This window comes from Ursus maritimus, unplaced genomic scaffold (genome assembly GCF_017311325.1).
Source record: "Ursus maritimus isolate PB19 unplaced genomic scaffold, ASM1731132v1 scaffold_25, whole genome shotgun sequence".
In the NCBI taxonomy this organism is placed as follows: domain Eukaryota; kingdom Metazoa; phylum Chordata; class Mammalia; order Carnivora; family Ursidae; genus Ursus; species Ursus maritimus.
In genome coordinates, this window is record NW_024425008.1 from 11,309,503 (window position 1) to 11,322,842 (window position 13,340).

The window sequence follows — 13,340 nt, forward strand, 5'->3', positions numbered from 1 at the left end:
ACAAATGATTGAATATTGAATTAATTAATTCTTAATAATTTGTGAGAACATAATATGGTGGCTTTGTTGACCTTTTATAAATTCCTTCCAAGACCAAGAAGCTATGATTCTTTGCCAGTGCTTTCTTGTGAACTCTATTATAATTTAATTAAACCCTGTAATAAGAAACTTATAAACTCTTGAGAACAGGGATGGCAGTTTTACTCGTATAAATCCCTGTAGCATCCCACACAGAGCCGTGTACAGCTCATTCTTTCTTCCATTCTTCCTTCCTTCCCTTCATTCCTTGTTTTTTTTGTAAATACTGGATTAAAGTAAACTCCTCTCCATCCACTTTTGGCATCTTGAGGAGTTGTGAGTTAGCACAGTCCAAATTAACCATGCTTCCCTGTATTTTTCAAAATAAGCGAACCATACCCTAGGGTGTGAAAATCTTTTTGTCCTGCTGAATGGAAAGTTTCTTAATCCTGGGTTTCACTGTGACAGAAACTGACCCAGGTCATGAATGAGACTTGTCTGGTAGCTTCAGTGAGGACTGGGGTGTTCTGGGGACAGAGTTCTCTGAACAACTGAGCACCTCTCTCTGGGGCCCGGAAAGCTGGAGCCCCAACTAAGCATTTGCAGAGAGCTTTAGATGGATTAAATGTCAGTCCCAGAAACTAATAAAATACCTTCAGGGATGAAAAGCTACTTTCTTCCTGATTTCAGTTCCTCCTATGGCACTCCTTGGGGAATCTGGGCCAAGGGACTGAGAGGGGGAAAGTTTAGCATTATGAGATGGGATTATTTGTTTCTCCAGAAGTCCATGCTCCAGAATCCACAGGTGTTTATTGACCATCTGCAGAGGTGGTATGGTAGGGGGATTGGAGCCAGATGGAGCTGGGTTCAAATTCTAGCTCTTTCCTTGGCCAAGTCATGAGGGTGGTCACAGACATGAAAAAAGCTTGTGTACCTGTGTCGTTCCATGTTAGTTGACTTTTTCCAGGTGTACGTGTAAGAGACTTCTGGCTTTTCGGAGATTTTACATCCCTGGTGGTTTGGCAAGGATTTTCAGTTGACTCACTTCACCCGAAATCTCTATCTTCTGCACGTTCACACGACACCCACTTTTCTAAGACTTAGAGTGACCCGTGGCCGCTGCAGGCTTTAGGGTTGGCCCAGGATAACAGTGCGACACAGGGAGTTTGTTTTCTGTCCCTTCCTACTCACCCCCTTTCTTTGCTTCTCATTTTCCCCGGGAACTGTACCTCTCCATGCTGTTGAGGCTAGTGGGGCCCCTCTGTGCAGCACTAGCCCCTTCCTAGCTGTGTCCCCTTATCTCTCGAGGACCTGCTAAGCTGAGCTGGTCCTGGAAACCATGGCGGCTTGTCATGGGGATGAGTGAAAGTAGCCTCAGGTGTGCTCCTGGCCAGAAACTGGGCTTGTATTTCAATTTTTGGTGGAGATTAGAGTCACAGCCTTAGTAAAGTCTGGGGATTGCAGACCCCAAGATAAACCGAGTGGGCCTATTAGGGCCCCTCCCTACCCAACAGGAGGCAGGGGTGGGTGCCGCCCTCTCCACCTGCCCTGGAGCCAGTCCTGCTCTGGGGATGCCCCCAACCTTAGAACCCCTCAAATCCACTGATTGTAAGTTCCGAACATGATCACTCAGAGAGACATTACAGCATTGTGCTGACTAGCCGCAGGATCGGGAGGCTGACTGGCTGGCTGGCTTCAAATCCCAGCTTTCCTTTTCACTCGTTATCTGCGAACTTAGTCAAGCTACCTAACCTCTATAAGCCTCAAATTTTCCTCTGTAAAACGCAGCTAGTAATAGTGCTTCCTTCATAGGGCTGAGGTGAGGATTAAATCAGATGAAGCATGGGGCGCCTGGCCGGCTCAGTCAGTGGAGTGTGCGACTCTTGATCTCGGGGTCATGAGTCTGAGCCCTACACTGGGTGTAGAGATGACTTAAAATAACTTAAAAATAAAATCTTAAAAAAAAATAAGGTGAGGCATATGAAACATTTAACTCGGCCCTTGGTACGTCGCAAGCACTTGGGAGCTGCTGGTTTATATTCATGCTTCTACCGGAGCTATGGACCGGAATCTACAAACATAGCCAAGATCGAGGGGGACACTCTCTGTTGATGGGACCCTACAAGGTCCCGGGGGAGAGGGGGAGGAGTTGCCAAAAGCAAATCTTGCCTCACAGAGCTTTAACTTTTCACATCAGCATCCCGGTTCTGCTGGCTCCGAACCCTTTGCCTGGAGACCGGTGGGAGAGGCGGGAAGGAGTTTCTCCTTCTCTGATGGGAGAGGCGTCACGCATGTCACACTCCCAGAAGGAGCCAGTGGTGAGGAAACTGCCTTATTTGTGCAGACACCCTCCATGGGTGATTCCAGCCACCAGTGGTCTGTGAGTGAGAGAGCAATCCGAGGACATGTCACATGGGGAAACTAGTGAAAGCAAGTTTTCGGGAAACAATAAATGAAAGAAAAACATGTTTTCTTTGGCGCGCCTATCGAATGAGGCTCAAACGGGGGCTCTGTTGCCAAACTCTGTGTGTGATGAAGAGCTGGGTTNNCCCCCCTGCATCAGCCACCACGGCCAACATGTTCAATGGCTCTTCCTTCGCGTCCCCACCTCTGCAGCTGGAGGGTGGCCCACCTCCAGCTTCCCAGGTCCCAGCGACCTCCTGAGGCAGGCGGGCCACCCAGGGATATACATGGGCCCACCCGGTGCCACTCCAGAGTTTTCTTTTTCAAGGAGATTTTTGGACACAAAGATGTTTTAATGTACTGGACATCCCCTGGCCTCCTGGATATGTTCCTTTGAGTTGGGACTATAGAAATAATATTGTTTCTTAACTTTGGGGTGATTAGAGGGCCGTTGGCACTGGTAAAGTTGCCCTTTCAGAAGACTGGGTCCAGGGAATGTTTTTTGGGTTTTGGAGAAGAGCTCTGCACCTGGAAAACTCCAGTGGGCAAACGAATCCCACCTCTGGAAGTGGGAGTTATATTTACCTGCTGCGCAAAATGAGTCCGTAATTAGTAGATAATGTAGCTGAGGTGGGCGTGTGAGAAGTTGGATGGAGACAGATTTCAGCTCCCTATAGGGAAGAATATGCTAACAATTAGAGCTGTCCAACTGTCAGTAGGCTTCCTCAGTAGGTAGTGAGCTCCCCGTCACCTGAGTGTGCAAGAAGTAAAATGGCAACTTCGTAGCCACAGATGTACCGTCACATGTGTCAGGAGGGTGTGGGCGTTGGAAGAGAAAACCACTAAGCCCCCATCCCCAGGTAGTCTGATTATAAGCAGCAGGTGTGACTTGTCACCCCCAGATATGGATGAGTGCAGCCTCTCTGAGTTCCTCTGCCAACACGAGTGTGTGAACCAGCCCGGCACGTACTTCTGCTCCTGTCCCCCTGGCTACATTCTGTTGGACGACAACCGAAGCTGCCAGGGTAAGGCTGTCCAGAGGGGCCTGGCTGGAGGAGGTGTGAGGTGGGGCTGGCTCAGGGGGTCATGGATGTTTTCACCTGGGGAAGGTGGCAGGGATGAGGGCATGAGTGGGTTCCAGTAGCTCGCAGAGTGGCAGTCTCTGGCCAGGATGTCGGGCCTTCCTGTCCTGTGACCCATACCTTGGCCTCAGAAAAGACATAGCTACTTCACTACTGTCATGAACTCCACAGGAAGAGGTGGCCTGTCTGGCCTCCCTGGGCAGATCTCAGTGACCCCTCAGAGGACCGCCCCAGCCAAGGCTTCTTGTGATCTGGCCCCATTCATGGACCGAGGTCCAGGCTTTCGCACGGCTCCTGGAGGGTAGCCTAGTTAGTGTTTCTCTCCTGATTCCCTAGAGAGTGGAAGCCAGGGAAACTCACACGTCTAACTGTGTGTCCCTCAGAGGGTCAGGACCCCAGGTTGTGTCGGGGGTAGGTCTCCTTCAGATTGGCTGTTTGGGCTGATTCCCAGCCCCGTGGTCCACCCACTGGGGCCGTTGGAGAGGCTGATAGGTGAGCCACTGACCCATTTCAGCTCCTTGAACCTACCTTACCTGAACACCAAGCAAGAATTCTCCATGGCAGTGCTGGGCAATAGAAATATAAAGTCAGCTACAAAATAGGAGCCATATAGGAATAAAAAAAATAGGTAAAATTAATTTTGAGAATATATTTTATTTAATGCACTACCTCTGCAATATTATCATTCCAACGTGTACTCAATGTAAAAACTGTTGATGAGATATTGCATTCTTTTTTTGTACTGCGTGGCCAAGATCTGTGTGTCTTTTCCATTTACAGCACAGCTCAACTTGCACTAGCCACATTTCCAGTGCTCAGTAGCCACCTGTGGCCAGTAGCTGTCATAGTGGACAGTGCAGTCCTATAGTAAAGACCAGGCTGCCCCCCCGCACGTGCTCGCGCACACACTCACACACACACACACACACACACACACACACCCCTGGCCGGAGCCAACACCTGGGAAGCGCTGTCCTGTTTCAGCCTCTTATCTACCTGCATTGCAGATATCAACGAGTGTGAGCATGGAAACCACACGTGTAACCTGCAGCAGACTTGCTACAATTTGCAGGGGGGCTTTAAGTGCATTGACCCCATCCGCTGCGAGGAGCCTTATCTGCGGATCAGCGATAAGTAAGTCATTTGAGAAATGGGAACATGAGTGAGGGGCCTGGTTCAGGAGGGTGCCATTGTGGTGGAGAGGAGAGTGCCCCTGCCTGGCCTGTTGCCTATCATACACACACACACACACACACACACGTACATCTTTTGCCCTCCTTTCTTCCAGCCACACATTTACTACGCCGAGTAACACCCATTCCTCGCACTGGAGATAAAGAGATGAATCAGACACATCTGTCTTGTCCTCTAGGAGTGCAGCCTCCAAGAGCCATTCATGGCTTACCAGGGTGCTTCCTGCTCTGTACGAGAACAGGCGAAAGAGGACAAAGCAGGGGCAGGCAGGCGGGGATCCATGGCAGATGGCCTCCCTCCATGCTAAGAGATACGCTTCTAGCAACCCTTTGGTTTCTGGTTCCAGGGTCCTTTGGGCAGAGCCGAGTGTCAGGCTGCTCTCCCAGCTCCCATTGCTGCTTCTCCCAGGGATCCTCGGGCCACCCTTATCTGTAGCCGGGGAATTGGCCCGGTTCAGTGCTCGGCACTGAGCTACTGTGGCCTGGGAGGTCCCTGGCACGCCGCTGAAAACTGCCTGCCTCCAGGACCTGTTCCTCCCGACTCCAGCCACCCCCTTCCAGCTCGTGTCCTTGTCTGTGTGTCCTGTACTCCTGCCAACCCGAACAGGACTTGCCCTCACCTCTACCCACACCCTGCAGCGGCCAGCCTCCTGACTTTCACGCACCCACTTCTGCCATATGGAAGGCATTTCTCCCACCGCCACATAGACGGATCCGCCCCATCTTTCAGATCTGAGCTCCAGTGCCGCGTCCCCCAGCTGTTTGTGACCCTCTTCAGCTGCCCTCAGTCAGCACGCCCTCCAAGCTTCTTAATTTGGGAAGCAATTCTTTGCTGTGTGACACGTGACATTTTAAGGGGCCATTTGGGCACCCGGGACGTATTAGCTCAGCTGTTTTGATCAGCCTTAAAAAACAAAACTTTAGAAATAATTTTTCTACGTTCCTTTATTCGGTGTCAGTTGAGCTCCGGTTCTGTGCTGGACACCTGTGTCAGGTGCCGTAGTTTTTGCTCTTCTGAGAGTGGACGAGAAAGACATTAAGCAAATTGTTCCATAAATGAAAACATAATCATAGATTGGGGTAGGAGTGTGAGCCAGAGGAATGGGGATTTATAAAAGGACCATGTTGGTTGGACTTGGTCTAGACTGGGGAGTCCAAAATCTCCTCTGAGGGATGGCATGTGGGCTGGAATGAGAAAATGAGCCAGTGTTGACAGAGAGTGGAAGTGCAGAGGGAACAGCACGTACAGAGATCCCAAGGTGGTGGGGAGCTTGACGTCCTCGGGGACCAGAGGAGGCTCAGTTGCTGCAGCCTTGTGAGCGAAGTGGGCAGTGACTGGTGGGAAATTGACAGACGCCAGATCCCCTGGGTCTTACAGGCTAAAGTGGGTGTTTAGTTTTTACTCATGTTGCAAGGGGTGGCCCTTGGAGGATCTTCAAGCAGGACAGAGACAGAATCTGGTTTTCTGATGACGGGCGCTCTGGCTGCCATGTAATGGATTGACGGGGGAGGGGCCTATTAGAAGGCCACCCCAGAGGTCCGGGTGAGACCCGGTGGTGCCCTGAATGACAATGCTGTGATAAAAGAGATGGTGAAGGGTGGGTGGACTTGGACTGTGTTTTGGAGATGGAACCAACCAATGTTTTGAACATAGATCAGAAGTTTGAGGAGAGCAACGGAAACAAGACAAGGTTGACTCCCAGTTCTGCCCATCAAGGCAATGTACCCACAGATGTCCTCATCCTGTTGTGAACTCTGACCCTTTGGGGAGTCTCAGGGATGAGGTGAGAGATAGGGTGGTTAGGAAGACATCAAGGGGCCTCTACAACAGGCCTTCGTTGGGAAAGAGAGTCAACGGTTTCATGACAATGCTGTTACTAGTGTTTCAAATTAGCCGTTTTGTAGTAGAGATATTTGTGTCCATGATTTATTTCTCCTACAAGAAGATGAACTATTTGAGGTCAGAATCTTATTGATCCTGGCAATTCCAAAGTGTCTAACGTTGTGTCTCACAGTGAGTTTAGTGAGTCCTAAGCTCTTGTTTATCGAATGAAAAGATGAAGTGACGTTCTGCACAGCCCGTGCTAAGTGCTGTAGAGAGTGTACAAGGACCACCCAGTTTCTGTCAATCTCATGTGATTTCTCATTTTTAGAATTTCTTCCTGAGTATGAACGTCTGGGGAAGTGAAGGGCTACATGACCAGCGAAGCATTTTGCCAAATAAACACATGACAGATGTAAAGTGCATTAGAGAATATGCAAAGCAGATATCTAGGGTCTATACTCTAGCAGCAGAAATACCTGATTGGGTCAGAGAGCTCACCTACACCCTGGTGAGGTTGTAGGTGAGACCCAGGGGCAGAGGGGATCTACAGTTACAGCGTTCGGATGATAAAAATGGGGTAGCCTCCTTTTCAGTGTGTTAAGGGAGGAAGTAGGTACAAGGAGCATCTGGAAAGTATTTATCGCATTCATGCATAATTTCCCTTGCCAACAGCCGCTGTATGTGTCCTGCTGAGAATCCTGGCTGCAGAGACCAACCCTTCACCATCCTGTACCGGGATATGGATGTGGTGTCAGGACGCTCCGTTCCTGCCGACATCTTCCAAATGCAAGCCACGACCCGCTACCCTGGGGCGTATTACATCTTCCAGATCAAGTCTGGGAACGAGGGCAGAGAATTCTATATGCGGGTAAGAGGGGATGGTCACCATCGTTAACGATGCTTATGTTGTTAGCCTGGCACGTGCTTCTAGAAACGGGTCAGAGAGCAGGTAGGAGGGGTGGGTGGGAAGAGGGGAGTGGGTGGGAGTCGGGACTTTGAGGTTCTGATTCCTATGACTTTCTGGGCAGCTGTGTGAAAACTGCTTCTCCTCGGTGAGCCTCCACATCCTCCTTGTCTGCGCCCTGAGAAGTTAGACCGCGTTGCAATCTTCTGTCCTGCCTGGAGGAGGCACTCACATATCCAGTCATCCATCCGCTCGTTTGACAAATATTTATTGCCTCCTATGCGCTTCCAGAAACTGAGCTGGAGTAGTGAAAAAAACATCCCCAAATCCTTGCTCTCGTGGCACTTCCGTTGCAGCAAATATAAAGGCTTTCCTCTCAGAAGTGGGCGCCGTCTGTGTGGTCCAACAGAGTCGCCATGAGGGCTCTTTAAATTTTAAATAAATTAAAATGAAATGAAATGAAAGATTAGGTTCTTCCGTGGCACTGGCCACATTTCAAGAGCTCAGTAGTCGCCTGTGGCCGCTGTGTTAGCTGGGATAAAGAGCATTTCTATCACCGTAGGAAGTTGGATGGATAGTGCTGCCTTAGCCATATCAAGAAAACATTTTAGAGCACGCGTCCTAAAATACATTCGTCTCTTTGTTGATGACGCACGTGTAATCCTGTGCCCCTGTGTTCCTGAGCTTCATCTCCTGCCACTCGGGGTGGACGCACGTCTTTGGAGACCCCCGCTTTAGAGCCGTGTTTTTCACATTGCAGGGTGAATTTGGGCTCTTGTCCAAAGAGTGGATTATGGAGTTTCCTCTCTGGGGAGTCTCTTTCAGAAGACAGTGGTTGAGGCCTAGTGTATCGGTTTCCTGTGGTTTCTGTGACAAATTACCACAACTTGGTGGCTTAAGACAACAGAAATTTATTTTCTCACGGTTCTGGAAGCCAAAAGCCTGAAATCACGTTCACTGAGCTGAAACCAAGGTGTCCCCAGAGCCGTATTCTCTCCAGAGCTCTAGGGGAGAGGCCATTCCTTGCTTCCTTCAGTCCCAGCGACGGCCAGCATTTCCTGACTTGTGGCCATGTCCCTTTAGTCACTGCCTCCGTCCGTGGACACACTGCCTCTGGTTCTGTGTGTGTCAAATTTCCCTGTCTCTCTCTCCCCTCCTGTGTGATTGGATTTAGGGCCTGCCCAGATAATCCAGGATAATCTCCATGAGCCAAGATCCTTACCTTAATCACAGGCCAGAGATCCCTTTTTCTTTTTTCTTTCTTTCTTTTTTTTTTTTTAAAGATTTTATTTATTTATTTGACAGAGAGAGAGACAGCCAACGAGAGAGGGAACACAAGCAGGGGGAGTGGGAGAGGAAGAAACAGGCTCCCAGCGGAGGAGCCTGATGTGGGGCTCGATCCCAGGACTCTGGGATCACGCCCTGAGCCAAAGGCAGACGCTTAACAACTGAGCCACCCAGGTGCCCCAGAGATCCCTTTTTCTTATAAGGTAGTATTTACAGGTTCTGGGGATGTAGTTACAGGGCCTGAGATCTCTGGGGGCCCTTATTCAGCCCCCTCTACCCAGGAATCTGCATTTCTAACAACTACAGCATGCGGTCCTCCAGAGGCAACCTATAGGGCCATGGAAGCTTCTCCACTTTGAAGGGGGCCTCCCGCCCCTGGTCCTGTGAGAGGACCGCCTATCTGAGGTCTCTACGACCCTCTTGCTGTCTCCTGGCAGAATCTTCCAGTCCTTGCCTCTGGGGCTAGGATGTTCTAAAAACAGGGGAGTCTCAGAAGCAGGGGTTAGAACAGATTAGAGAAGGTCCCAGGGGCTGGTATCTTGCCTGTATCCTCACTACTATGTTTTTGGCAAGACCCTAACAGGACCAGGTCACATGTAGTAACATAGTCCATGGAGCCAGCATCTGTAGACGAATGCAATAGGGCCAAAGGCTTTGGGGAAAGATGGAATGAATGAGTTAAAGGTAGAGGCGCTTCTGCAAGATGAGAAGGATAGAGCTGCATTTCTGTCTGTCTTGTCTCCGCTTCCAGCGGAAACCCACATCTTGTGAGCCGCGGTGGCCTTGCTGCCCTTGGGAGCAGAAGCCTGGCCCCCTGGCATTCTCCAGTTTGGCCTCTCATTTGTACAGACACAGCGGGGCCCAACCATAGTGTGCAAAGATGCCTCTTTTGGGGATTTAAAATACCATCAGTGATACTTCTGTCCTTGCATTTTTTCCCCAAGCAGAAAAGAAGATCCTCGGAAGGTGACTTTACCGGGGCGAGATTTCACTCACTAGACCACCACCTGCTAAAATCCCTCTAGACCCAAATGTTCCCCGTGAGGCTGACTTGTGAGAGATACCCAGTGATGCAGGGGGAGGCAGATTGTCCCGCAGGTGGAGTGGGCAAGAGCGAGGACCCTTCCTGGAGGCTTCCTCTCAGACTCACATTGTCATAGCCCCTGGGGAACCCTGGAAACTCACAAAGCTGAGCTGTATGCTTGTGCCCTCTTGGGACACTGGGAAGGGCCATCATTCTTCAGTACTTGTTCAGAAGAGGCTGTCAGGACTCCAAGGCTGAAGGAACGTTCAGAGACGGGGAGGTGGTGACTCCTGGCCTCTCTTTCTGACTGCACCCGGGAAGAGAGAACAGCCTCCGTAGGGGGGCCGTGTGCAGCCATGGGCATGGAGGCAGGAAGACAGGGAGAAACCTGCCAGACAAGGTGGGCCTTCCACGCTCCCCTCTGTCCGAGCTGCAGCTCCATCAGGGGGCACCCATGGTTGTGCTCCATGGGCTCCGGAACCAGGCTGACCCGCTTCACTCAAGTTCCACAATGCACCCGCTGTGTGACCTTGGGCACATTACCTAACCTCTCTGGGCCTCAATTTCCACATCTGTAAAGAGGGGATAATAATAGTATTTACTTTAGGATTAGATGAGCTCGTCTACTTAGTCCAGTACCTGGAACACAGGGCAACTGTTTCTCTCCAGCACGTAGGATTTAGCAGCGGTGAAACATTCAGTAACCTTTTTCTCACCTTGCTGGCTCCAAACCTGGGCACACGTGGGTGCTGGCTAGGTTAATCCCACGGGACTAACAGGTGCTTTGACTTACTGTTGAATTGTCTCCTTCTCCCATATCAAGTCCTAGCCGGTTGCAGTGAAAACTTCAACCTCTCTGTCTCTCACTCAGTGTCAAGTTTCCCCCCTTCCCCTGCTCAGGGGTGGGACCGGGGTGGAGGGGTTTTGGCCTCTGTGCTAGCTTCCTCTTCCCCTCCTCCCACTGACCATGCTGCCTCTGGCTCTTTCTCCAGGACTGGGGGGTGCAGATGATGGGAGGGGAGCGTTAGGGGGACTGGGGTCTTATTGGCTTGTTGCCATTGCAAGCAGGCATTGGTGCCGTGTCTGGAACAGAGACCCAAATGCTCATGCTTTCCGGGGATGCTTTATGGATTCTTTGGAAATTTCCCTGGAGACTTTGCACTGACCATTTTCTGGTGTGGGCAGTCGGGCCCCTTGATGGCCACTTGCCACCCCAAACCTTCCCAGCCTCTTTCTGGTGCTGTGCCTCCCACAGACTTCCCGTGGGTGGGGAGGGGGTGGTGGCGCGTCGGCAGAGCAGGCGCACCAACAGGGAGCTCCCCAGCAGCCCCTCACCTCCCCGTGGTTCCAGGTATCTGGGCGTCGTCTGTAGACTCCAGGAGAGTCAGGCACCGCTGGCTGCACTCTTAAACCCCAGAGGACCCGCATCCCTGAACGGTTCTCTTGAAACCCCCTCCGACTTGAGGTGGGGGCTGCTAAGTGTGTTTGACGTAGCATGGTGGTAAGAGTGAGAGAAACAGATCCGCCTGGGCCACTGCTTTGCAAGTCACGGATAACAGCTACAGGAACTATCCCAAATCCTATATAGCGCTCAGCACGCACCAGGCATCGCGCCAGCTGGGTCCCATATATCGCTCCCTTCATCCTTCCAACAGTCCTGTGACATAGGGCCTGCGTGACCATCCCAACTTACAGATGTGAGCACTGAGGCACAGAGAGGCCGAGGAGCTTGCCCACGGTCTCACAGCTAGGAAGCCCCAGAGCAGGATTCGAACCCAGTCAGGAGGGTATCAAAATCTATACATTTTCCTTTAGGATGTGGGGTATTTTCACCTACTCTTCTAGCTTTGGGATGCAGCAGAAATTGAGATAACAAGAAAAGTCTAGTTTAACATTTAGTAATAGTAGAAAATGTTCAATAAGTGTCAGTTATTTTGTATTGGTAATATTTTTTTTCAAAAGATTTTATTAATTTATTGAGAGAGCGCAAGCGTGAACGCAAGCGGGGGAGGGGGAGGGAGAGAGAATCTTAAGCAGACTCCACATTGAGTGTGGAGCCCAATGTGGGGCTCGATCTCACGACCCCGAGATCATGACCTGAGCTGAAACCAAGAGTCAGATGCTTAACGGACCGAGCCGCCCAGGTACCCCCAGTAGTGCTGCTTTTGCTGTGGCAGACACTGCTACTGTTGTCAGAAGGCCATGAGCTCCTGGGCCCTGGAGCCTTGGCAGTGCCGTCCAAGGGACTGGAGCATCGCGTGGGGGGCTTGATGGCCATTCAGGCTTTCCCCCCACCCTGAGATTTGCTGATTGTGTCACAAGCACACAGCAGGCAAACCACACACACCCACGTGCACACACAGGCACGTGTACATACACACATGCACACTCACACGCCTCTTTCAGGAGCACTGTTGGCAGCCCATCTCACTCAGAGCCCTGGACCGAGGACTGGTGACTGACTGGCCTTGGCCAGGTGCCTCGGGAACACAATTAGGGCCAGAAGACGGAGCACGGTCCTGGGGTTCAGACTGCCAAAGCACGTCTACTCTGTGACATGTGTGGGTCAGGTGGCAGGTCCAAGGCAAGCTGACTTGCTGGCCAGCCGTTAGGCAGGGCCATCCCATAGGTCGATTCAGAACAGATCCAAGTTGCATGAGAGCAAAAGGCCAAGAAGACACACATCAGGTGGGCAGTTTGCAACCTGCAGTTGCTGCGGTCGGCCACACTCACCCCTTCTCGCAGCGCGAACATAAACTCAGCAGCATGACATAGGCGGCTTTGAGTCAGGCACTGAGAGTCCAGGAACAAACAGGATGTGGCCTCTGTCCCTGAGGAACGCACACCGGTGGGGAGGGGGACACACCACAGGCCAATATTTACAATGTAAAGTGGCGATGCTTGCATGGAGTCCGTGCGGTGGGATGGTCAGGAAATTGAGAGGTCCTGAGACCTTATCACAGAGCAGGGTTTGGGGGGTCCGACACGCCGGTATCATGTGCTAGTTTGGGGCCCTTCTGTAGTGTACTTAGCTACTTACATGGTGGGGGCATGAGGATTAAATAAGAGATGTACGAAAGGTCATGGCCAAACGCCTGGGATCATAACCCCCCACCCCCACCCCATCGGCATCATTTTGCACCAGTGACCATGAAGCCTCCCAGTGACTAGGGGCTCTCAGGAGGCCTCTTTCATTAATGCCTTGATTATGCCCTAAAAGCCTAATGAGTAGTGAGTAGGGGAGGTGGCTGTCCTCAGCTCCCCTGATAGGTGCTTGGGTCCTCCCATGGGCTTGTAGGCAGGCCTTCCAAGGCTGCTGCAATCTGGCCCTGGCCAACCTCAGACCCGCTGACCTCTGGGGTTCCTTCCAGATGGGAGAGGCAGTGACCCTCCGGAGACCTTTACCAGGAGAGCCCAAGTGAACAACTTGGAAGTTCCCAGTCCTTCCAGTCCCTTCCTGGACCTTGGGCTCTGCAGGTCTCCCTCCCAAGGGCTGCCCACAGCTCCAGGTCCTCAACCCCTGGCCTTTGTTCTTGCAAACAGTGAAAGCTGGTGAGGTATTTGTATATGTAAATGCCGCGGGCATTTCCCTGTGTGCCTGTCC

General features: G+C 51.4%; 1 protein-coding gene across 2 annotated transcripts in view; it reads left to right on the forward strand.

Annotated features, from left to right (window-relative positions):
• FBLN5 (fibulin 5) overlaps positions 1–13,340 on the forward strand; it is a 78,401-nt gene that overhangs the window by 62,296 nt on the left and 2,765 nt on the right. For both annotated transcript variants that reach the window (XM_008698541.1, XM_008698533.2), the window contains exons 8-10: positions 3,324–3,446; positions 4,511–4,637; positions 7,194–7,389. In XM_008698541.1, coding sequence (XP_008696763.1) covers positions 3,324–3,446; positions 4,511–4,637; positions 7,194–7,389 — 446 coding nt within the window. The remainder of the gene's footprint in view (positions 1–3,323; positions 3,447–4,510; positions 4,638–7,193; positions 7,390–13,340) is intronic.